This window comes from Megalopta genalis, chromosome 9, assembly GCF_051020955.1.
Source record: "Megalopta genalis isolate 19385.01 chromosome 9, iyMegGena1_principal, whole genome shotgun sequence".
NCBI classification, from domain to species: domain Eukaryota; kingdom Metazoa; phylum Arthropoda; class Insecta; order Hymenoptera; family Halictidae; genus Megalopta; species Megalopta genalis.
The window spans coordinates 18,850,310-18,875,633 of record NC_135021.1 but is presented as its reverse complement, the minus strand read 5'-3'; the positions used below and the strand labels follow the sequence as shown (position 1 = coordinate 18,875,633).

At 34.0% G+C, this 25,324-nt stretch overlaps 1 protein-coding gene and 4 long non-coding RNA genes across 8 annotated transcripts; 4 read left to right on the top strand and 1 right to left on the bottom strand.

The window, feature by feature from the left end:
- Positions 1-6: 6 nt before the first annotated feature.
- Positions 7-6,532, bottom strand: LOC117224477 (uncharacterized). Of its 2 annotated transcripts, XM_033477448.2 has the most exons (4): positions 6,380-6,532; positions 1,428-1,568; positions 1,045-1,322; positions 7-967 (listed from the first exon to the last, which is right to left on the bottom strand). In XM_033477448.2, exons 2-4 carry the CDS (start codon positions 1,505-1,507, stop codon positions 870-872), a joined length of 456 nt encoding a protein of 151 aa, XP_033333339.2. In that variant the 5' UTR covers positions 1,508-1,568; positions 6,380-6,532; the 3' UTR covers positions 7-869. The 2 variants fall into 2 exon arrangements, with proteins under 2 accessions (XP_033333339.2, XP_033333338.2); XM_033477447.2 differs by lacking the exon at positions 6,380-6,532 and having other exon boundaries at positions 1,428-2,120.
- LOC143260043 (uncharacterized) lies at positions 2,642-6,333 on the top strand. Its single transcript, XR_013034146.1, has 2 exons — positions 2,642-3,132; positions 3,226-6,333. It is a non-coding gene; the product is annotated as an uncharacterized LOC143260043 (long non-coding RNA).
- Positions 6,533-6,915: 383 nt separating the features above from the next.
- Positions 6,916-10,585, top strand: LOC117224538 (uncharacterized). Its single transcript, XR_004491255.2, has 2 exons — positions 6,916-7,221; positions 7,308-10,585. It is a non-coding gene; the product is annotated as an uncharacterized LOC117224538 (long non-coding RNA).
- A 5,209-nt stretch (positions 10,586-15,794) lies between these two features.
- On the top strand, positions 15,795-19,225 carry LOC143260044 (uncharacterized). The gene is made up of 2 exons (XR_013034147.1): positions 15,795-16,093; positions 17,485-19,225. It is a non-coding gene; the product is annotated as an uncharacterized LOC143260044 (long non-coding RNA).
- A 793-nt stretch (positions 19,226-20,018) lies between these two features.
- On the top strand, positions 20,019-25,276 carry LOC117224609 (uncharacterized). 3 transcript variants are annotated; one of them, XR_013034142.1, is made up of 4 exons: positions 20,019-20,444; positions 20,521-20,684; positions 21,119-23,466; positions 24,438-25,276. It is a non-coding gene; the product is annotated as an uncharacterized LOC117224609 (long non-coding RNA). The 3 variants fall into 3 exon arrangements; XR_004491272.2 differs by having other exon boundaries at positions 20,029-20,444; positions 21,119-22,232; positions 22,749-25,276; XR_013034141.1 differs by having other exon boundaries at positions 20,029-20,444; positions 21,119-22,232; positions 22,377-25,276.
- The last annotated feature ends 48 nt before the right edge of the window (positions 25,277-25,324 follow it).

Genomic DNA, 25,324 nt, shown 5'->3' with positions numbered 1-25,324 from the left:
ATCAAGTAAATTAAATGTTTTTCTTTTTTTATTTTGCTGTCTCTGTTGTAACAAATGTATAAATTGCTGCCAATTTTTACAATTTTAGAACAGTTTCGCGACATTGTACATTATGTTGTATCGAAAAGGCAAATAACAACAGGTCTGTTAGGAATAGCAATTTAATGTAATATTTATCTATTGTTATATATTAAAGTAAGGATAGATGGTCAATTATTAACGCGTTTTACTAATAATAAATTCATTAATCGTACTTACAATTTTCATCTATATGTTTCTGGTCGACAAGGAAAAGTCAGGGGGTAACCTGAGGTCGACCAATATTTTATAACGAATTTAGAGCAAGCATGTGCTAGACGTATTATCTAAATGTTCATAAGGAATATACATTATTAATGCTTTGGACATTTAACATTAAAATTTAATTAAACCCTTGTCGACGAATCAATATACGTGGCGGATTCACATTTCTTTAATTTGTGTTTCGCTTAATTAATTTCAATAATTTACGTCGTAATAAATAATTTCATTTCCGATAAGACTAAAAGATTTCCTAAATGATACACCTTTCGCAAGTCTAAACAATTTAGTTGTGACAAAAATATATTGAAAAGGAATGAAGAAATGACATGCAAAAAATGCTTCATGATTAATAATTATATATAGTAAACTCCCACTTATCCAGTTTCTCTGTTTCATCTTTCGGATATTTAAAGGTTTTCATTCACAGATCGATCACTTATAAAGATTTTGCTCTTACTCTGCGTCTTTTATAAAGATTTCAGTTTCACTTTGTATGATCTTTTGTCCGAGACGAGACATTCAATAAATATTTATGTACAATGCATACTTTGTATCCTACTGTACAATCAATAAACGATACTTTGCGCACGCATTTGATTTAACCGATTTATCCAGCCTTGAGTTTGCTCCCACAGAAACTGTTTAATTGGGAGTCTACAGTAGTCTGAAAATAGATATATCAAAACGAATCAGATGTTCTTTGTATACGTTCCATGTATAAGGTAAATAACAACTTATTACTTTCATAATAAAAGGGATTTTCAAACGCGTCGAGGCCCGGTTTATATTCGGCTGTGTAGCTGCTTTGGCTCGAACTACATCCGTCGTACTGCGGCGATCCTTGGGAGAGATCCGAGTAGTTTGGTGAAGGTAAAAAACTTTTGTTGCTCCAATCCGCATCCATATTTTCTGTCATATTCACTTGCATGCCTGACAAGTTATTAATATGGAGATTATTGATTCTTTTGCTTAATGGCATAAATTCGCTAGACTCGTCCTCTGCGTTACGTCCTCGTTTTCTGAAATTAATACAATTATATCAATGAAACAAGATCTAACGTAGTCATTTGTATACTAGATGAAAACAGTTATGTCACTTTACAAACACGTAAACAAAAACTAACCTGTTATCTCTCGTTATTCTTGAATTAACCTGATCTTTTAATAGTAAGTCTTCCTGCGAATTCATTGCTAAACAATCCATATTATAACATTCGTAATAATTTCGTAACAATCAATGTCGTCTACCATACAAATTAATTCGCCTGTCAAGAAAACAATGCTCGATTAGGCGAATTGGCAATATACACTTCCAATATTTTCACGCAGCAATAGTTCTCTCTTTAACTGGTAGAGTGCGTCAGCGACATGTTTCAGAGTCAATTCTCATGAATCTTGCAATATCGTATAATTCTCGCAAAGTTGAGAATTAATAAACGAAAATATCTAATTCGATTGATTAAATGATTATTACGGTTAAAAAGGAATTAGCGATTAAACTAATCGACAATCACGTTAAATATTATCCAATTTATTAACGATTCTTACTAATAATGGTAACAACGAGGAGTAATAACACAAATAAGTAAGATTACTGTGATGGTAAGACGAGAAGAAATGTTTTTCAGCGTTGTATGACGTTGTGTTTGTTTGCTAAATATTTCAAGTTGATTGGTGATAATTATTTCTGAAAAGGAAACGTGTAATCTGTATTTTTAGTATTGCGGTTGCATTACACAATAATCTAATAAGCGCTGTCTCGAAATGCATAAAACAAGATAATAAAAGTTGTCAAACATAGCCGAGTTTAAAACACTAGATAAATATCGTCTACGTGCGATCAATTTTGGATAAAATAAATTACCGTAAAATATTTCGCTTTTCGATTACGCGGTTATGATTCATGTTTCTATAAGCGTGATTGATAGTTTCTTAGAACCTCGCACGCTTTTCTAATTTCCATTATTCGTGAGTAATCGCATACCATCGTCTACCATTCATTCAGGGACCGGAAGTAGCGTATGAATATATTCAATACACGTGAGAAGGGATTTATGTATAATACATATGTACACACATGTTTCGTAAAGGCAATTTCTATGTGTTCTGCATTTTTCATGTTACATATGTAGCCTAACTTACTAACGATAATGTTGATTAAATTCTCTCTGAATATCTGCTGTTTAGAAAAATATCTATCAAATATTTTCGGTTAAACTATACATATTTAGCCAGAACGATGTTCCTTTTGCTGTTTTTGTTTCGTTCTTCAGTTTCGAGCAAATAAAATGTTCCCAAACCAACCAATATAGTGATGTTTCACGATGATAGTGATAAACTGTCTTCGTTTACATGGTGTCGTGCGAAAAGACAAAGGCAAGAGAGTCATCTCACGTTAATAATTTGAAAACAAAGTAAAAATCGTAACATCGTCATTTTCGTCTCGATTTGTTTCGTAGGATCGCCTCTTAAAATATGTTTTACTATTTTTACTATATGTTGTACTATTAATGTTTATTAAAGTAGATGATCTTGTATGTTGTATTTTGCAGAATTTTTTATGGTTTTGAATCGCAATTAATTAGATCGTGCACAAGTTTTCCCTTTAAATGATATTCTATTACAAGCAAACAATTAAAGAAACAAAAAGGGACTCGCGAGTGCTTAAAACATAAGCGACAGAGTTTTATCTAGAGTACTCTTTGAACATATCGAAGAGAAATTAAACGCGTGTATCCTATCGTGGGGAGATCAAGGCCATTTATAGTAAAAGATTTAAAGCGATGTGCAAACCGTCCATATTTGGCTCCTTTATACATGCTCCGCTTGGTACGTGGGTGTGAACGCACCCTCGTTGTTATTCTGACCGAGTCGTTCCAATTACAACGTGATATGCACGTTGACGAACTTAATTAATTTCAGAAGATTTCCCGGTGTGCCGCCGAGTGAAAGACCGGTGAAAGAGCCGGGCTGTATTAGGAAGTCGGAAACGTTTGTCGTCTTGGAAACGTTTATCTCGGAGGATGCCGACATCCGTAGGATAACGTGTGTCTTACCACAGGAAGGGGAAACGTATTTTCGTCGACAGTCTACTAATTTATCGAGGTTCTCAATTTCAGAGAATGTCCAAACGCTTTTTTCCTACAAATATTTTGTCAAATACTGAATAATTTCTCGCAAAGTCGTTACGATATTATTGAATCAGTATGATTCGACGATATATTGATGCAAATAGCAATTATTATGTTTAGTAATCGGATTGAGAATTTTCTGTGAGATAAATATTTTCTGAAAGACCTGTGGGAAATAAGTTTCGTAGAATGTGACAAATTTCTTACATTCTTCTCGAACTTTCACTGTTCTATATTTCATAAAATTATTATATTATTTAATAATATATTATTATTAAAATAATTAAATAATATATTTAATAATATATTAGTATTATTATTATTATTATATAATATAGTGTTATTGTACGTATATAGAAAGCTATTTTTAAATATAAACATTGAAATATTCTACGTCAAATCATTCTATGAAGAAAATAAAAAATCGTAAAAGATACCTTTCTCGTGTGAAATGTAACAATCTAATTTTTGATTGGTAAGACCAATGATATTCGATTAGTTCATTGCACAGGATATTTCGTTCTTTGATCCGAAAATCGCGAAAAATATAATCTTGATCGTAAAAGATCGCATTATTTTTAACGTTCTAAATTAATCAGGTCGCCTAGCAGTCCCGTAATTCCATGTACGATTTTCTAGTCGATCGATCGCATCTGCGGAAAGATGTCTGGTACGTATGGATGTGTGTGCCTGTGCGCGACACGTACATCGAACCAACGGTGGCCTTGATTCCTAAAGCCGTAAAAAGATCCCGTCGTTGGGTCAATTAAACCAAGCCACGAAGTCATTGACTTTAGGTGCACGACGGCCAATTTCTCTTCGACAGGTTGTTACGTGGCCTGTCCCAAAAACCTTCACGTCGAAAATAATCCGACGACCGTTCTTTGTTTTTAAGCACAGTTCACGGTTAAAGTTTGAAATGAGCTTAGCAGACGAGCCGATCGAATTTTGCTTTACTGTACATACGAATTACAAAAACGTGACGATATAATATATATATTAATATTATAATATTATATGATATAATATATAATATATGTTTATGCAAAATAAAAATTATCCAAGTTAATTGTAAGAAATATAAATTGGACGAATCTTTCTTTTAACAATCGAGATAAGTTGAGATTAATGTAACAACACCCTTAAATTCTTCTTGCATCTTTTTATTTCTGTATTTGACTTATTCGTTTTGTTGAGGTTGCGTGAAACTGTGAGAATGCGTGTGCGCACACTGAATCGGTTGCTGGTACAATTTTGGTTGGCTGCGTGTTTCGAATGACTACTAATTAAATTGAAATACAATAAACTATTGTACACTTTCATACTGCGTGAATTTATTGTAGAACACGCACGATGAACATTGAAACAGGTTATATGGGCACAGGACACGTGAGAATCGGAAAATAATAATGGAACATAAGAAAAGTGAGGTTAGGTTTACATTGAAACACATTTTTGTCATAAATGCACAAAAAATCCACAGTCCAGTCATTATTTTCGTTAAAGCGGTTGAACAGTTACTATAGACAAATTGTAGGAACAGAAAAGTTTGAATAACAAGAAAAAGGGAGAAAAAAATGTTTAAAAAATTTTCAATTTGAGCGTATTTATGAAAAAAAAAATAACGCGGCCTCTTATCTATGCTAAACTTTTGTAGCTAGGTAAATTATTCAATTACACCGAGTGTACTGAATTGTACACAATATCGAATTAATTAATTCTGCCGAGCAGTCACGTTTTTTGGAAAAATACTTTTAAGCGGATTAACTAACTCGCTGATCTTTTTATATAATAATATATATAACCACATAAAATATATATTTTATATTTATATATATATATAATATAATAATAAATAAACAAAATCGCTTCGAGCATGTTTTTAATCTAGAGTTTATTTAATTCGACGAAACAAAAAGAAAGACACAAAAGAAGCACTTGTTTGGATGACCTCTCTGAATACGTATCTACATGCATACACGTGCATACGTATCTCATTCTATCTGCAACGCGAGGCAGCTTACGTTGCATCGGTTCGATAAAGTTTTAACAACCGAACATTTCCATATATGGGCATACGAAGAAACGAAAACGATTGCTCAGCGTGTGAGTAACGTTTCAGATTATTCGGCGTGTTTGTAACGTCAAAACGCAGCTCCGCGTCGATCGGACGCGACAGGAAAAGAGCCACTCCCTGGCCAGGGGGAAAATTGTATCACTTGCTTGCGATTCTCGAAACCGTTTCAACAAAACTTGCCCGTCTTTCCTTCCTAATGGCGGATTATTTTTCGCTAGTCTGAAGCTTCGAACCTATACAGTCGCTACAGATAACTATACTATGTGTGTATACGTAGAAAATACGTAGAAAAGAAAGCGTTTCGTTCCTGCTATTGTATTGTGTATTCGTCAGTTAGGCTAACCTGAGAGGTTATGTGTATACCTTTCACAAAATTGTCAATTTTATTCGTCGGCAATATTTTTAACAGAAAGATCTTTTCATCTTGTTTCAAGTGTAAATTGTCTTCGATGAAAATATCTTCCAATAGGCGAACGTATTTATAAAATAACAACGATGAAATATTGAATTGTACAAGGTTGCCGATATTGCTGGTAGAAAATCTCTTTACTTTTTCATCGGTATAAGTATAAATTTGATTTGATTTATGACAAAGACTTTACGACAAAGAGATTAGAAAGGCTTGCGGATATTGTTACATTATAATCAACTTATTACGATTATTAAGAACATTTTCATCTGATTTTAGTTTGCTGCTATATATTGATATTTTATTATTATATATTATTTATTATATTATTATTATATATTGGTATTTTATTGTTTGCTGCTATATATTGTTATTATTATATATTGAAATAAAACACAATTTGTTCGAATTAATTAATTATATTAATGACACCGTGGTAATTTCGTTGAATATATTTACCTTTTTGAAGAAACCCGGTAAGCAAATTGTCCTGAATTTGACAGGAATCTGATCGTATGCAGTCATGCCAAGTTCTAAGCCAGTTCTAAGCTTTGGCACCAATGCCTTGCCATGCCAAATACGGGCCAAATCCAGACCAAACCTTACAGCAGTGCCGCATCTGCCGCACGAGTGCTACCGACCTGCCCTCTTCAAAGCAAACGTTCCGCTACAAGATTGCGCCAAGTTTGCCAATGATTTGGCAACGCGAAGCGTCTGCTCCCAAATACCGAGCGATTTGGCCTTAGCAAAATACATGTCAAATGCGAACCAAAAGCATTGTTTCTCCACCAAATTCACATAAATTCTTCGCAAAGTACACTAACAAGCGTTTCGCATGTATTTGGTCGAAGCAAACTCGACTAATCGAGAATCCTAGTCAACTAAATCAAGTAATTTATGTACGTTTTACATCTATATGATTAATTATAATTAATTATAATTCTTAATATATTCTTAATAATTCTTAACATCTATATGATTTAATAATTATAAACGTATAGCCTCTAGAATTTTTGCAAATGCTGAATAAATTCTAAAATAATATTTTAGAAATATTTATTTATCTTGAATAGGTGAATTCAAGTGATTCGAGTGTTTGTATAATTTAGAATTATTACTTCGGAGAATATACGTAGTGTACTCGTGTAAAACGATGATTAGCGGGAAACTGGGTGGGACAACCCTTAACGTGGTTATGTCGATGACGTTTATTGATCAGAGGAACGATTCTGATTTCACTGGGAGAGTGACACAGGGACGGCGGAGCAACGTGGCCGAGCCGATGAGTAATCCGGGAACGGGTGAGTCTATCCTTTTCTGCTGCAACGGACGAAAATAAAGACTGCCCGCGCGGGCCTAAATTGGACTATGCACGCCGTTGGATTAGGTCGACGTCCCGCACGTGAGATAACCCCCGACGCTTGGCCCCTAAGCTAGGAGACCCACGTGACACATTTGTCGGCTACGATTACGACTAGGACTAGGACTACTACCGGCGACTACGACAAGGACAAGAGACAAGAAGCGAGGGTGAATTTACACGGTGGGCTCGTCACTTTCAATGCCACGTAGCTGCGCCACGGGGATGTCCCCACCCGCTCCATGGCTCTCTCGTTCTCTGTATGGGGTGAGTCATGGCAGTCCCTCCCGGTTTGGGCGTGGTGGCCACTGCAGACGTTTCTCATCGATCTACTACCCACGGCCGTGAAACACCATAGAGCCGAAACGACTCGCCAAGGTGGTCCCTTTAATATTTGCTGTACGGGGGCCTCCCGTGGAAATTTGATCAGTCTCTACGCTTTTCTACGGTATTACCGGTATTTGGAATGGTCAGACAATTGAGCTTTTTTTCTTTGGAAAAAAATTAGTTAATGGTAACTTTAGTAAGGTATTATATTCCTCTTTTTATATTTATAGTCGTACATTCAGTGGACCATGGTTTCTTGATGAAGTAATCGAAAATGTTTTAGTCAGTGGAATAAGTCAATTTTGTAATAATCATTTTGGAGTTGCGGAAACAGCCATTAAAGGGGTGTTTTGTATGCTACTTAAGATTATTATAATTTAATAAAAAATTTCCGGGAAAAGTAGCTTCACTTCGTGTGAAATGAAACGAGAAGATTTTGTCTCAACGAAATCTCTAGAGGCAATATCAAACAGGAAAAAAGATATGGACGTAGAACTTATAAACTGGCTGAGGCTTAAAGGGGATGAACCGCGCAAAATTTTGTACAAAACTAAGTATGGGAGAAAATGCTTCGTTTAAAGCTATATTTTTAATTGAAAAAAAGGAAGACCTAAACATCTCAGGAAAATTACATGAAATTACAAGATAGAAGAAATATGACGATACAATAAGTTTACTGCCTTACATGCCACTTATTTACCACGAATACGGTAAGCGTAAAAGAGAAATAAGTTTAAAATATAAAAAAAGTGTTAATATAATATATTTATTTTATATATTATATTTATATTATATTAAATATAAAAAAAAGTATCATTATGTTTACGAAGCAGTCCTTCGATTCCTTCGTATCGACAGATTCTTCATTCAATTTCGAGTAAAACGAATATTTATTATTATTGAGTAATACGTTGTGAAACAAAAGTATTTGCACATTTGACTAGTTCGAAATTTACATTTGTAAGCTTAACTGTATTGATTATTTAAGAGTATCGCAGTGATCATTTTATTATTTCCATGGTATTTTTTGTTGTCAAATGGGGCTCGGAATTAACCGGCAACATGAGGATCGCGGGGGTTACGCCTCCTGACTACCGTCGCGCTTATCTCTCTCTGTGGTCGCCTCTTTCGGCACAGAGCACCTCAGACGCCTGTGCCTGTTACTGTGTGCGTATGCGTGCGCGCGTGTGTGTAGCATTCAAGCGATCATCGCGATCAGCGTGAAATGAACTGAAGCATAATAAATAAACAAAATTATGGTAAATTAAACAAAAATATATTCTCTTCGAAGTAGTGTACAATTTTTCAATAATTCTGAAAATAACGGAACAGCTGCTTCTGAAAGACAAAACTTCTTTTTGTTAAAAAGAAAGTCAAATTTGAAAATTCATAGAAAATGGGAGGATGAGAATATCGAAAAAAATTCTATTCTACTTTGTAGATGATTTCGTAAAAAAATAATGTGTTAAAATTGTATGCCAATTGGATGAACGCTTTCGAAGATCTATCGGTTGTCAGTTCGAAAAATACATTCTAGAAAATATTGGTTTGAGGTTATAAACTAGCCTTCCTCTAGATTGAAAGAAACATTTTTTTAATTCATCTTTTTTTGAGCAAACATAACTGCAAATAGACATGTACGTTTCTTCGTACACCCTGTGTTGCCCTATGCCACGCCTACAGATAAAAGGTATGCATCATTTGTTTATCGGAAATTGGGATTCGTGAAATCCCAGGGTGTCGATGAATCATAAAGTAATGCACACACATACGTGCAATGGATCGTCGCAATTAAAAAATAATTTAATATTTCTATCATTTTTGAGTATGCTGAAAATTTGTTTTATTCGTTTAATATCTGTAAAGTTTACATGTGTAAAATATTGTTTTATATAATATTAATTTATATTGTTTTATAAAATAGTATTTATATTTATTAAATACTATTTTATATACAAAATAATAATACGGTTTATATATAGCAAAAGCTAAGTATTTGTAAAAAAACCAAAACTTAAGTGTAAAAGTATTAACTGAAAAAATATGTTTTTTCATTTATAAAGATTACATATGTGAAGTTCGTGTACCAATAATTAGCAGGGTGCTTTAAAATTATTCTGTTTAAATTGAAAATGTGTTCTACCATTCATTCACACAAGAGTACATTCTAATTTATCGTATTATTAAAATATTAAGAAAAATTAATGTGGTTTATAGTCTTTGGATATGTTCCAGTTCGCATTTGCAATATGTATGAATATACAGGGTGACCCTGAACTCATTCATTGATGATTTTGTAGTTAAAATTTGGTTAACTCGTTGCTTGATCATGCATTTCTTCATAATTAATTTCCAAGAGGTACATTTTAATAATCTAAAGTAAGAAAACAGAAAAATTGAAAAAATCATTCAAACTCTGCCTATTGTCTTTGTAATGCACTTCAATCTTCAAGCGTGGTTTTCTCAAAACTTTGTTTTTTCACTCAAATACCAATTGCGATATTATCTTGAAATTTTATCTATAATTAAAACAAATGTTTCTTTAAAGCTAGAACTAGAATCAACTAAGAATATGGAATATTGTTCTTCCTATTAACAAAAGTGTACAGAATCTTTGTACAATTCTGTATTTCCTATCTTCCAATTATTATCATTTTGGCAGTTTTGGTGATATCGAGACTGGTATCAACAAATTTCAAATTAACCTTTGACCTATATCTGAATGCATACTATATGTACATTTTAATATTAATTTGGTATCTAAAGGAATATGAAGCGTCACATTGAGTACTTCATATTGTCATAACGAAAGACTGCTTCGATGAAATTTTTGATACAACCAAATCAGAATAGATTCTGAAAAAATCACTGTTGCACGAACTTCACCTTTTGCACTCCAATGGTGAGTCTCACTCATCATCTTCATTTACACGAATTGGAATCTGTACAGATGTAATAAAAGTAATATATCCAAAATATATTTTATAAATATTTTTTTCTGAAGATAAACCTGATTGATATCATAAACATTACATTCTAAGAAACAATATCATCGTTTGACGAGCCCTTTTTTAGTAAAGTAATGTTATAGCGATATAAGAAAAATAAAACTAAAAATTAATAAATCTCGTTTGAACGAGGAACACGTAGAATTCGAGAAATAAAATAAGATCATATATAGTCAAATTGAGAATAACTTTTTTATTCGAATGTTATGCATATATTTAAATGTTAGAAATATAATATGATCTTGTTTCATTTTTTTTTTAATGTCGCGGAGTTACTGGTTCCACCATGAAAAAAAGCTTGGAGAGCAGAGTTAAGAAAGAGGTTAACCTCCTTCAACTTTTGGATTTGGAAAGAAAACGATTTATATTGATATGTTTAGCCAATACAAACGAACAGATCTTCCAATCTAAAAATCAAGCTTGGAGCGGAAGTTACTGTGGTTATCGTGGAAGGATCTATAGCGACCCACGGAGTTTTCGAAATATGTTACCATGATACAGTATGGTTTTGGAACCGAGTGTGCCTCACGTGGAGCTGGAAAAACAAACTGAACACGAGATGCTGGAACATGTATACAACCAGGGAATATTTTCTTCTGCTAATATTTATACTATTATATATATAATATAATTATATTATAAACAAAGATTACCCAAAAAGTAATCGAATTTTTATTTAGTTCCGATTCCTATAAATTAGTGCATGGAGATCGTTATACATAAAAAATATACGACAGTCTATTGCAATTGATTTATTTATATTTTTTTTTTATAATATAGTACTATATAATATAATAGAGTAGAGAATGTATCGCAGAGTTCAAAATCATTGGATATTTCCAGTTGGCACGAATACTGTTGAATACTATACCAAAAGAGCGGTCAACGTTCGCATAACAGCTGTCGTTCATCGTATCACACTTTCGGTAAAAGTAGGCAAATCCGGTGTATTGTATTTGACCTGGAATCGATCGAATTCCGAAAATAGCAAGTAAATTTAAAGATATTTTGAAACATCAAAATTGAGAAATTTTAACGTTTTCATTTTCAAAATTTGTTCAAGGTTATTTGACGGTCATAAATATTATAGGTCGTCGGATTTGTCTTGATCTAAGCTATCGTACTTTGACGACGACAATGTGCAGTTCTATTTAAGAGAAAACTCCGATGACCTTGATATTTCAAAAAAAAAAGATCTTGCAAACATGTTTTTGTCTACTATGATATTTGTCAAACTGAACCAAGTATCTTTGTCCTCTAACATATTTATTTTTTTAGCAGTAAAAATGAGCGAGATATTTAAGATGCTGAAATTAAGTGGGACACTCTGTATGTATATAGGGTGTTCAGATATTCACTAGGCAGCGTTCTTTTCGTAAACGGGAAATACTAGGAACAGATCTTAAGGGGTTTCTGAAGGTGACCTTCGATATTGTGAATGCAATATTACATCTGTTTTTATAACATATGAAAACCGTATGAAAAAGATTGTAGATTTACATCTACGAAGCGTACAACGGTTACAAAAGCAACTGATATAACAAACCTTGTTCTTTTTTTTACTGTACATACAGGGTGGAACAATTTTACCATGCCCACCTTGAATATTTCGATTGTTTGTAATATAATATCAAAACATGTTACGTACAAAACTTGCATGCTACAAATAGGTACTAAAATCGTACTCCGTTGGAAGCATTTTTTACGTGGGTGGTTATACAGGGTGTCCCATTTACGTTGAGATTGTACAAAATCTCGCAGATACGTGATTTGTGAAAAACAAACCGACACGTGTCCTTTAGTATTGCCAGTGGCGAGTCAAATGACGTTACTAGTTCTTTAACGCATGCGCGTTTTCAAGGTTATTTCAAGGTCATTTTGCATTTCTTGTCGTAAACCTATATCATTTATTTCGAAATCATATTCTACGTGAAAAAATGCATAACTTTTGTTTGAAACATTTTTCTGTAACTTGAACATTTTTTAAAATATGCAAAACACGCATGGTTTATTTTTTTATGTTGAGTCAGTGGAAAGAGTTTTATCAAAATCAATGACCCAACGATTCCAATCACTCTTTGTAATCAGTAAATTGCTACCAATAACGTATATTCTGAACGAAGTAAATTACTACTAATAATGTAGATTCTGAGCGAAGGGAGCTTCCGCGCAGTGATACGGTCCTGGACACTGGTCCCTCAAGACTCAAGATCCAAGACCCGTTTACGCGCTCCTTCGATTTGCCCCGAGCGATACACCGCGTTCTGCGTCCTGCGTTCCATTTCGCGCGGAGGTGCAATGCACTATGTACACTGTGATACAATTAACAAGGGACCGTCGATATATTTAAATAAATATATATATCGAAGGGAAAAATTCCTTTATCGTATATCAGAGTATATATATATAAATGTCAAAATACAAGAAACTTTCCATTTAAGTATAAAACGTTGCCTACATAATTAAAAAAAAATTATAAAAGACATCGAATTATAAAATTACGTTGAAAAGTTATGAAAATACATTTTTCTTTTATTTTTTATTACTAATTAAAATACCTCTATTGTTTAGCAATATCTTTCCAAGAAGTTTGTCATTTTAAACAGTATTATTTATTTACGAACAATGTCGTTTTGCCTGATTACCCATCGATTTTATGATTTCTTTATAGTATGTATTTTTCTTTATTGCAATTATTGCGCGACCGAATCCGCTTTACATGGATGCGACATTCATGCATAAGACACGTGTCAGTTGAAGCGTAGGTCTTCGACATTATTTCTGACGCGCATTGTTTACGTGTTGTGTTTACATGGACTGGGAGGAAATGTGTCGTCGGTCAGCCGGGATAGCATAATTAATTAATATAATTAATAATATAATACTATATAATATAATATAATTATATTATATTATATAGTATTATATTATTAAAAAAAATATAAATATAATATAATAAATATAATAATATATATATATATATATATATATATATATATATATGTAGTATTTATACAGGCGTATTTTAAGAACACGTGTGCTTTAATACACGTCCAAAACCGCGACCTCTAATACATACACGCCGCACATATATCATTCAACGCTGCTACAAAACACGATGCGACCCTCAATGGGAGGCGTTGGACTGTTGCCAATTGTGGTCACTTTATTTTGCATCGTTTGGTGCAGAAGATCTGTTGACACGGTATGGCTGAAACGTTCCATTCAACTTTCGACTCTCGTTCCACTTTTCAAGAATAAAGCATTCCGTTGACGATACCTATTATAGCTTTTATAACATTTCGGATGCGTAACGTCAAGCACTCAAATCAACTTGTTAAAATCAACAATTTTATGCATTTATGACAACAGACCTGGTAAAATTTTATTTGAGATAAAAATAAAATATAAGTTTGAATAAAAAATATATATATAATATATACGCATATACGTATATAAAAAATATGTATAATAACACGTAATATACATATATAAAATATATCAAATATGACAAAGGGAAAAAATATATATATAATATATCCTGAAAATAAATAATAATAATAATAATAATAATAAACATAATAATAATATCCTGATAATAAATAAAATAAATATATATATCCTGAAAATAATATGCAACAAATGGATTTTATTTGAAGAAATCTACGCACCAATTTGTTCTAAGCAAAACTCTCTCTTCACAGAGATATCATTCTTGAAATAATATGCTCGCTTCCTTCCTCATTCGCTATTTCAATTATGTCAATTATGTCTGTGTGATACCATCGGAGGCAGGGGTGATACTACGTGCGAAAATAAGTCGATAAGAAGGAATAAGATTTTTTGTGCAGACGATACGTTCATTATTTACTACCTGTCCGTAACTAGTATAATTCAGTTTTATGTGTAAAATATATATTGTTAATAATTTTGTTACTACAGCAAGAACTCGTTGTGTCATCGACCAAGAGCAGTTCGTCTGTGCAAGTTGCCGACCCACATATTATCCGTGCTTGATCACACCGATATAGAACTCTCGCGCATGTATAGGGTGAGCTAATTGTGATCAACTGCAACGCGTCTAAGCAATGTTGCGGAGCGTTTAAGCGCAGTTCCGATTAATTTCGACTTCCCGGGTGTGACACAGATATTAATGAAAATCGACGATGCCAGCGGAAGGTCGTTAAAAAAAGCATATTTATTTTCATCACGTTTATATATAATACATGCGATTTTCCCTTCTTATGAAATTAAGGGACTTCGAACGTAATAATATTTTATGGGAAAGGAAAAATGTTGTAAAAGCAACTTTCAGAGAAGCCTCTGTCGATACAATTATTCATGTATTATATAAATAAGTAATAATTTTTAAAATGTCAAACTTCTTGAAATATATTGTTAAATAATAGAGCTATTTAAATTATAATAGATTAATATATATATATATATATATATATATTTAGATTATATAAAAATAATATAGATTAATATATACATATATATATTAATATTATATATATAATATATTAATAATAAATTAATAAAAATAAAAGAAAAATTTATTTTTATAACTTTTCAACTTAATTTGATTTGATCGTCCACCAATGTTCATCGTGTTGGAATCGAAATGTATAAGAGGATGAAAAGGACCTTGAAGTATCGGACCCTGTCCTCTGGCCTCTGACAGAGCTGAGGAGTCAATCGATCCTGCTTACCTGGCGAAGCGGAAACAGCTATTTATAACCACGAATGCTTCTTGAATTCTTATTTATAGGTTTGTAAGGGAAGCCAGTCGGGAAGATCTTGGGCCACAATGGGCGACGCCATGGTTTATTCAAATTCCGTGGACACGGTGTCATTACATGTTTCCTAAAAATTACGAACGCGCGAACGAAATCGTTGAAAAGCGGAAAGAACGTTCGCGTACACTTTTTTCTAGCCGAATTCAATTTATATATATAAATATATGAATTCGGCTAGAAAAAAGTATAATATAATATTATATTATATAATATAATAATAATAATATAATATTAATAATATAATATTATATTATATAATATAATAATAATAATATAATATTATTATAATATATATAGTATAATATAATATATATATTATATATATTATATTATGATTATTATATATTTTGATTTCAGAACATCTGAACAACGAATTGGAAAGTATTGTAATATTATAATTAATCTGCTGAGACGGTTAAAGGCGTTTACTTAGTTGCAAAACCCAATAGATTGTCGAGTACGACCAGTCGCTTGGCACGTTCATTTCTGACAGTGTCTCGGTAATCGGGCGATCGCGGCCGAGACAAAAAAAAAGTGGGATTAAATGGATCTGGAACGAAGTTGGATGTTCCGTCGAGTCGGCGGACAAAAACTGCCGGATGAATGGCTGGGTACTGTGCTCAGAGAACATCCTCAGTAGGACGAGACGGTCACGGACAGAGGAGAAGGGGAGTAGGTTCGTATCTAGAAATCTCAAAACCGTACGCTTGCGACTTCATGAATGAAAGAGAGCAGCAACTCGAGAGCACAGTATGCTGAAAACGAGCAAATTTTTGCTTGCAGAAAAAAGAACAAGCACAGCTTTTTCCGAAAACTGTGTCTCGTGTTTTTTGTTCAACTTTTTCGAACGTTGGCACGTTTATTTTCTTCTTGCAACGAGTTTCGTCTTTTAATTCGCGGAGGAAACTGCAATATCGTAATTTTTGTAAAATTCGCAGTCCAGTTGTTTTGTAGATATAAAATAAAAATAAGAATTGTCCGCGTTAATTTACTATTAATTGAATTTACTTTTATTATTTATTATTATTTATTATTATTATTATTATATATTATTTATTTATTTATTTATTTTATATTGAATTTACTCGTTGTTGCCACAAATGCAGGGAATCCGCAGTCTAGTTAGCGTGTTACACGTTCGAGAATGTACAGTCGGTCGCACAAGTATTCCTAACCTCGCTGTTTGCACAAAAAAAATTTGATGGCATCGAAGCATGCGTTTTAGAATTTTGCATAAGGGCTTGCAGAATTTTAGCAACCCCTTATTTCCCGGAAGTAACATAATTTTGGGATACCCTGTACTCACGTATCTACAGGGTGTCCCAAAATTATTGTACAAGCCAGAAATGAGAGGTTCCTGAGGTGATTTGAAGCAACTTCTTCCTAAGCGAAAATGCAATCCGCCGTTTCGTTTATGAGTTATAATGAGAGTAATCAATGAGAGATCGCGTATGGCTGACGCCCCGCCCTCGCGACCACTGCCGCCACGTCAGACGGCCGGCGCGACGCGGCATTGGCCGCGAAGGCGGAGCGCCGGCTGCACTCGCTCTCCGATTGGTCACTGTTTTACCTTAATAACTCGTAAACGAAGCCTCGTAGAGCATTTTCGCTAAGGAAAAAGTTGCTTCAAATGACCTGAGGAATATCTCAGTTCTCGCTTGTGCAATAATTTTCGGGGATACCCTAATAATAATAATATTCGAATCAATGTTTTCATTGGACATCTTTTGCGATCGCGAAATAAGTAAACAACTCGAGATAGGTGAGGCACTTTGTACGAAATAAAACATGTGTCTGATATACTTTATGTAATATCGATAACGATCGTAATAATAATAAACTGTGTTTGGTGGCCGATTATTTGTTTAAAGCTCGATCAAAAGCCGACTATTTGTTTAAAGCTCGGAGTTTCGTTTATACAGGGTGAACCATTTGAATCGATCCAATCAAACATTTTTTCCAGTATTTTAGTACGGTTTCGATGATACTTGACTGGATCAGATTTTAACGGGCCATCCGGTATAGACGACTTTCGTAACCGACTGCAATTATGTTTGTTTTTTTCAGAAGTAATCCATCGGGACCGGCCATTCTAGTTTATATGAATTAGTGCTATCAATCGCGGTGCTCTCGATGGTATAGAACGTAATCCCCTAAATTATATTAACTCTAATACCCGAATAATACTTTTCCAATAACGTGAAACCAACAAATGGTGTTATTCGATAGCGATCTAACCGTAATCCAATATCGAAACCGTAACAATTTAATATCAATGAAAAAATATCTTGGAAACCGTACTTTAGACTGCCACTCAAAGATATTTGCTCGCATATTTGATGACGTCATGGTTTCGATAAAGAATGCACAAATAAGTTTGCCCGAGCGTGGTCGTACCGAGTGTGATATACTTAAATCCTGGTATTTTCGGTATCTCGGTTGTTTTCTTACAAGACAACAAGAGATTTCAAGAGATTAGATCGTTTCATTCAAGAGTGAGAATTATTTGTCCGTATATTTGGTGAGAAGATTATATTTATTTATATAATATAGTATAATATAATTGTATAATATAGTATACAATAATATAATTGTATAATATAGTATATATAATATATAATGTATATATAATAAATGTATATGTATATACTACATATATATACTACAGTATATGTATATACTTTACATGATTTATGTATTATTGTAGTCCTATGCAGTCGCTGATAACCCATAAAGGTGGATGCTACTTTAAATAAATAAATAAATAAAAGAAAAACAGATTTTTGTTAGAAGTAGCTTTAAAACGTAACGAAATTGCCAACGAAATTGTGGGTCATCGCATCAAGGCGCTTAATATTTCCGTCGATGGTGAATAACCGGTAGAGGGGCCTCGTTCGGCTACATAAATGTCTAACTGACTCCAAAGTTGCACAGATAAGGAAAGACCTTGCGTTTCACGACAAGGACGCTAAGCTGTCTTGCCATATACAAACGTAGACAACGTATACCGTCCTAGCCGTACGGTCGTCCCACTTTCGTATGCAACGAGAACGGTGCACTTGGCCTAATGTCCACACGAGCGCGTACAGGACGTGTCAAAATTGCCGGTCGTTAGATGCAGCGGTCTGGAAACCCGGTTTCCAATGTCTGCGGTCTGGAAACCCAAATTCGATGTTCACATTTTAACGTATCGAAACGAAAGTTTTTCTTATAAATCGGCACAATTTCCAAGCCTCCGCGTGAAAGGTATTATTCATTTTAGATAACGCTGTTCTAAAGACAATATCATCGAATTCAAGGTATAATACAATCGAACGTGTTATACAGAGTATCCCAAAAATGTCTCGAAATTTGGAAATAGGAGATTCCTGAGGTCATTTGAAGTAACTTTTTCCTTGGCGAAAATGCAATCCGCGGCTTCCTTTACGAGTTATTAACGAAAAACAGTGACCAATGAGAGGCGAGCTCGGATGGCGCTCCGCCCCTGCGGCCAATTCCGCGTCGCGCTGGCCGTTTGACGCAGCGGCAGTGGTCGCGAGGGCGGGGCGTCAGTCGTACGCAGTCTCTCATTGGTCAGTGTGTATTATAATGTAATGTATTGTAATTGTAGTGTATTTTATTACAATTGTATTACAACTGTAATTGTAATGTATTTTATTACAATTGTATTACAACTGTAATTGTATTGTTTTGTAATGTAATGTAATGTAATGTAATGTTATTGTAATGTCATTGTAATGTAATTGTAATGTAATTGTAATGTAATGTAATGTAATATAATATCGAAATAATATTAATACAAATATTTTATTAAGATTCATATTATAATTACATATTATAATTATTAGATTATTTATGTCTGCTTATCATTATACATAGTTCTAATAATAGAGGTTACACGTTACACTGTATCAATATTGTTACTCACTTTTTCCAGTTGGCAACAGTTTTTTCAGTATAACACGACGTGACGATTATTTGGTCTTCGGATTCACTCGTTATCAACTATTCTATGTATGTACGTGCTTCCTGGCTCTTATCACCTAATCACCTAATACTTACATCATCATCTTTATCTTCCCTGCTTCGACTTTTCCTGTTTCAAACATGTCACATTTTTTTTCATTATTTTCTGCCTTCGGATATAAACTATATTTATTGTCAAAATCAATTTTTTAAATATTTTATCAAGGTCATCACCTTGTGTAACGTTTCGAATATTTTACTTGGCAATCGTTGTTCATTAGAAAGTTATGAACAACAACGACGTTCGAAAGACTCCATTTTATTTTGTTCGTTCATTTAGATTTTCTTTCATCGGGCATATACTATAATAACAATTCGATTTCAACTCATATATTTGCTCTCTTATAGATACTTAACCTCTACTATTATACTTCACGATCGCAATCATAAAGTTAGATACAATTACATAGGGTGGCTCATTGAAATCTCAAAAAAAGGTTTTAAACGAAATTTGGATGCTTTTAAGGAGCACGTGACCAGATATAACCAGACGTTTTTGACTGGATCGATTTAAATGGGTCACCCTGTATATATCATATCATAATTTCACTTTATTTTATTACTGTATTATTTACCGTATTTTATTGTTTTTATTTACATATTATTTTCACTTGCAATCACCTTTTTTATTTCTGTTAGATTTTTGGCGATCATATTTATATTGTCCACAAATCTTCAAATATGATCCACGTGGCCAACGCAATCGAGTTCGAGGCACATGGCACACACTCGCATCAAATTTTACACAGGTTATGTCACGAAGTCCCGCAACGCCACATGGCCGATAATAATACAATCGGTCACATCGCTTTCTATTTCTAAAAATGTCTCGCAACCAAAGCCGCAAATTGCGTTCTCGCTATGGAAAAAAATTACTTCGGTTATCCATCCATTTCCGTATCGCGAGACACTTTTGGGACGCCCTGTATATAACTCCGCATAGAATGTAGACCGCAGGCGCCTACATGTGACCGAGCCGACGCGGAGACAGGAAAACTACGGTGAGCGTAAAACTTCGTTGAATAGTTTCTTTCTGTAACGTAGAAGCTTTCCTCGAAAGATTGCACTTTTCCGCAGATTATCCGGCCTCGTGGTTCAGCAGTACAGTTGTGAGAACAGAAAGCGCATAATAATTGCATCAGTTTTTGCACGTTCGCGTTTCATTGTATGCGGTGATATTGCGTCGTATACGGTTCCACACCGTCGAATACGGGCTACGAAACTTTATTCAACGAATCACAGTAATTTCTCCCTAATTCGCGCTTAGACTGCGCACGAAAATGGACAATTTGGGAAGAGGAGAAATTATTCGAATTTTAACCAAATAACCAAAATGTTCTGCATCGAATGCAAGAAACAAATAAGAGTAGAAAATAATATAACAATATTCTTAAATTCTTCCTTAAATTGTTCACTGCTCTCACCATTTCGTTCAATATTATTAATAATATTAATAATTATAATTATATTATAATAATTATACTATTATTTAATATACTATTATAATATATTATACTATACTATATATACATTATACTATTATACTATTATAATAATTGTATAATAATAATAATAATATTTCGCTTAATATTATTAATAATAATAAAATATAACCTCTCTCTCTCTCTCTCTCTCCTTTTTCTCTTTCGTTTTATCTGCAACAATTTTATTCCAGATCCTCCTCCGTTTCCAGAAGTGTCGAGTTTTGTGGTGAAACGGTGGTCGACTTCTGGTCGTGCGATTTGTTTTTCAAGAAACTAATACGCGCATGCTCGGGCACCACGCTGCGACGCGGCAAAGCGACAAAAAACAATAAAAAGTCAACGTGAAAAATTTTTGAAATTCTATAGCGGACTGTTTACGCCGATCGGCGTTAACAATCTTTTATCCATTTAAACGGTTCAATTATTTCCAACGTTCGAATTATGGTTTATTTTAGGTTATCTTTCGACTTTAGGTTAAAATGGGTATAGCGAAATGCAGAGCAGTTAACATCTTTCTTCAATCTGTTGACGCTATTAAAAAGAAAATAAATATCCATAAAGATCCATGTTCTGGTAACAATAATATCAATTGTGAACCAATGAATCATTCGGATTAATACAATCTAATCGTTCGTATTGAGTGCAATTCCAAGAAGCAACGCGTTTTACAACGCTGACACAGGTTTGTTACAGTCGACGAAAGCTACTTTGAGGGGCATCGCATCAATATTGAGGAGCGAATAAATGTTTCTTGAAACAAATGCATATTCCGCGTAGTTTTTAATCGCACCTCGTATATGCACGATAAAAAAAATCCTCGTACTATTTTTAGTCACACTGTGTATATTCATGGTGAAAATTTCCTCGAAATCGGGTGACGTTGTTACGAACTGTGAACAATTAATGTTTGCGACCGATAACTGTAAAAAGTCAAGTTATCGAGACCTGACGAAACGTGTATTGTTTAAATTTTTATTCCAAGCTCGGGTTAATTATGGTTAGAAAATACAATTTTCTTGGTCCTGTGTAGTCACTGCGATCGGTTGTAATTTTTGCAAAGATTTGTCTAGCCGGTGTCCTTAACCTGACGTAGCCGGTGATGTTGTCAAAAAAAATAATTCTAATCACTTGGCTCGATCCTTAACAAATTACATTCCGTTTTTTAAATGATGCCCGAAGATTATCGTTATTCTCAGAACAGTATTTCGTTGAAATATCGATTTTCGGTTTCACAACTTCGTATCTGTAAAATAGGTTATGTAAGAAATCACCAGGAAAGAATGCGGATTCGATTGTGTTAGACAGGTACGCATAATTATCGAACAATTAAGTCCTCTCTTTCGCTTTTATCTTGCGTACTTAAAATCATGTAAATATTTGCGGTAATTTCTTTTTATAGTTTGTCGAAGTTGACGCGATCATGACGAAATCGAAATGTTTATTTTACAGAGTCCTCCATATTTTGTCGAAAGATGTACTTTGCCTCGCTTTTAGTACGCCAATGTAAACATACTCGTAAAGATTAAGATTATCTTCGATCTGTTCTTTTAAGTGAATGCAACAACATATGTAAATCGTGGTAGCCATAATATACGTCACATTCAGGATAAGATTGCACAGGAATTATTTATTATTTCTTTATTAGATTATATTATAATTATTATAATATAATTATATATATAATTTATTAGATTATTAACAAAGTGGTTTATTTATATTATTATTTTTATATTATATTTATTATTATATATATATTTTATATTTATTTATATATATTATATTATATTTATACATTTTTTTTTTTATATTATTTACACAAAGTGGGCGCCCCATTGGATCCCTCTATCGGTGTCGATCACGCACAGCTTCGGCCGAGCTCGGCCGAAGCCGAGTCGAGAGAAGCGAGCAGCGGAGCGCAATGGCGTATACTTTCTCGGGCTGCTGGAAATGTAAATCGTTCCGGCGCTTCTACCGGGCAGTTTCTTCATCAGAAATGTCTATAGAATCCGATCCTGGATAGAGTCTCCATGCTGGACGAAGAACTTTTCACATAAATACAAAAATATTGCAGAGAAATCACGCACTTCTTTCAAGTTTGACATTAATTTACAGAGCTATTTAGGACCAAAAACAATTAACAAATCGCATGCCACTGTATTCGGGAAACTCTCCTCTATCTTTTAAGACCGATCAGAATTTTCTAACGTTTTTACTGTTTCATGCAATAGGATCAATACCATTCTCTGCTGACCATTTTAATAAACCAACCAAACGTCTCTCATGAAGATGCACGAAGAATCGTAGACAATAAATTCGTGACCGTGAAGGAGGAATTACATACATAGAATCGTGACGATGATGATGAGTTGACGAATCGAGTCGACGAAAATGATTAGCAGGCTTATATTCTTCTCTGGGCACAGCGCAACGTCGTCGTCGTCGCCGTCGCCGCGGCCCCAAGATTCGTGATCTTCAGCTCAGCCAGTGACGTTGGAGATTCTTGGGACTTGACCTTGCACACGCGACTGACCCAGAACAGGTAGACAACCGGTAAAACGAATGTGTTCATGTGTGTTACCGGCCACTTGCGCGTTCTTGACTCCGTTTCCCTGCGTGCCTCGCGTGCGGCGTCCTCAACGCGAAGTCAAGGATTTAGAACACGGCCGCGGATTGTCAGGATTACCAAAAACGACCATTCCGTCCTTCCGCTTATTCAAATCGACGCGTTGCGGTGACTCCGCGTACGATTTATGGAAATTTTTCACGCTAAATACGCTCTACGTCCGGCGCCGCTTCCTTTGCGCGCTCGATATTCTTCGAATATCATTATTTAATATGATAAACATTAGTTTTAATAAGAATTACTTTTAATTATATTTTTTCATATTTATGATCACGAAAGAATGGTCGAATTTTCGGTGTTCAGAATTCCTTCTTTATACCGGGGAGCAAAAGTAACGGTTACTTGATAATTATATAGTAATTATATATAATATATGTATACATATTATATAATTACTATATAATATAATATAATATAGTATAATAATATAATATAATATAATATAATATAATATAATATAATATAATATAATATAATATAATTATATATTATAATTATCAAGTGACTGTTACATTTTAGTAATTACACATAACATGTATACATATATTATAAATAATTATTATACACATAATAATATTTGTTTTGACTCTACTTTCTCTGAAACGATGCGTAAAACGACCATAGTATGTATAGTACATGTAATTGTAGTAGTAGACACGTATATCCATTATCTTTATCATGTGCAATTATTATCAGCCACTCACGATCGTGTAATTAAGTCTCGCTCGATACAGACCGTTCGGATACAGATGACATGTTAGAAAATAATAAAAATTTTAGCGCCCTTGTCCCCACCGATATCGAGCAATTATCTTGCAGATAACACAAAGAATGTTTCACCAGAAACGAAAAAATGAACCCCCTGACAACACGATTTTTGCGTACAGATAGATATCACTTTCCTGGCCTTTTTATGTTCCGGCTTCTTCGAGACGGAAGACGTCATCACTCTACTTGGAAGAAAATTATCATGGAACGGAGGTTTTTAAGAGACGGAGTCCTACTTTCTCAACACGTGGCTTCGCAATCAACCATAACTGGTTTGCGATGAAATGCTAGTACAGTTCCAGTTAATGGATTGCAAACTTTACGCGTTACATTTGTACAATGTAATTCGCGACGCGCGATTCGGATAATACGTTCTACGACATTGATTGCTTGTGCATCATAATATACATATATATACAGGGTGTCCCGAGATTATTGTATTTCCGGGAACCGAGGGGTTCGTGAGGTCATTTGAAGCAACTTTTTCCTTAGCGAAAATGCGATCCGCGGCTTCGTTTGCGAGTTATTAACGAAAAACAGTGACCAATGAGAGGCGGGATCGACTGGCGCGTGGCGGCCGAGCCAATGAACGGAACTGGGCCTCGCGCGCTCGTTTATTTGTCAATATTTTTTTTTATGTATGTAACACTTATTTTTTAGGTTTTAAACGAACTATAGTTTAGGAAATAATTGAGTGCGTCACTTCAAATGGAACACCCTGTACAATACATACACATACATGCATACATACACACATACGTATGTACGTGCGTACTTAAGAACAAAAAGAAAATTCTATTATAACAGTTCATTCAAAAATCGGTAACATAAATCGAAGATGTCATTATAAACAATAATTTTCCAATATAATCGTTCCGTCTATTAAATGATAACATTATCTGCGATTCCAATAAACAGCGTCCACTGTAATCTTAAATATAAGCTGCTTTAAAATCGCCATTACACCTTCTTATTACCTTTCATAGTGAAGTTAAAATATAATGTA

Excerpts from the sequence above, each read along its gene's own strand:
- LOC117224477 (XM_033477448.2), bottom strand. The coding sequence starts at position 1,507 with ATGGATTGTTTAGCAATGAATTCGCAGGAAGACTTACTATTAAAAGAT. Across the intron at positions 1,323-1,427 it reads AGAATAACGAGAGATAACAG|AAAACGAGGACGTAACGCAG; the intron begins GTTAGTTTTTGT and ends TATTAATTTCAG. Across the intron at positions 968-1,044 it reads AAATCCCTTTTATTATGAAA|ACTACTGTAGACTCCCAATT; the intron begins GTAATAAGTTGT and ends ATCTATTTTCAG.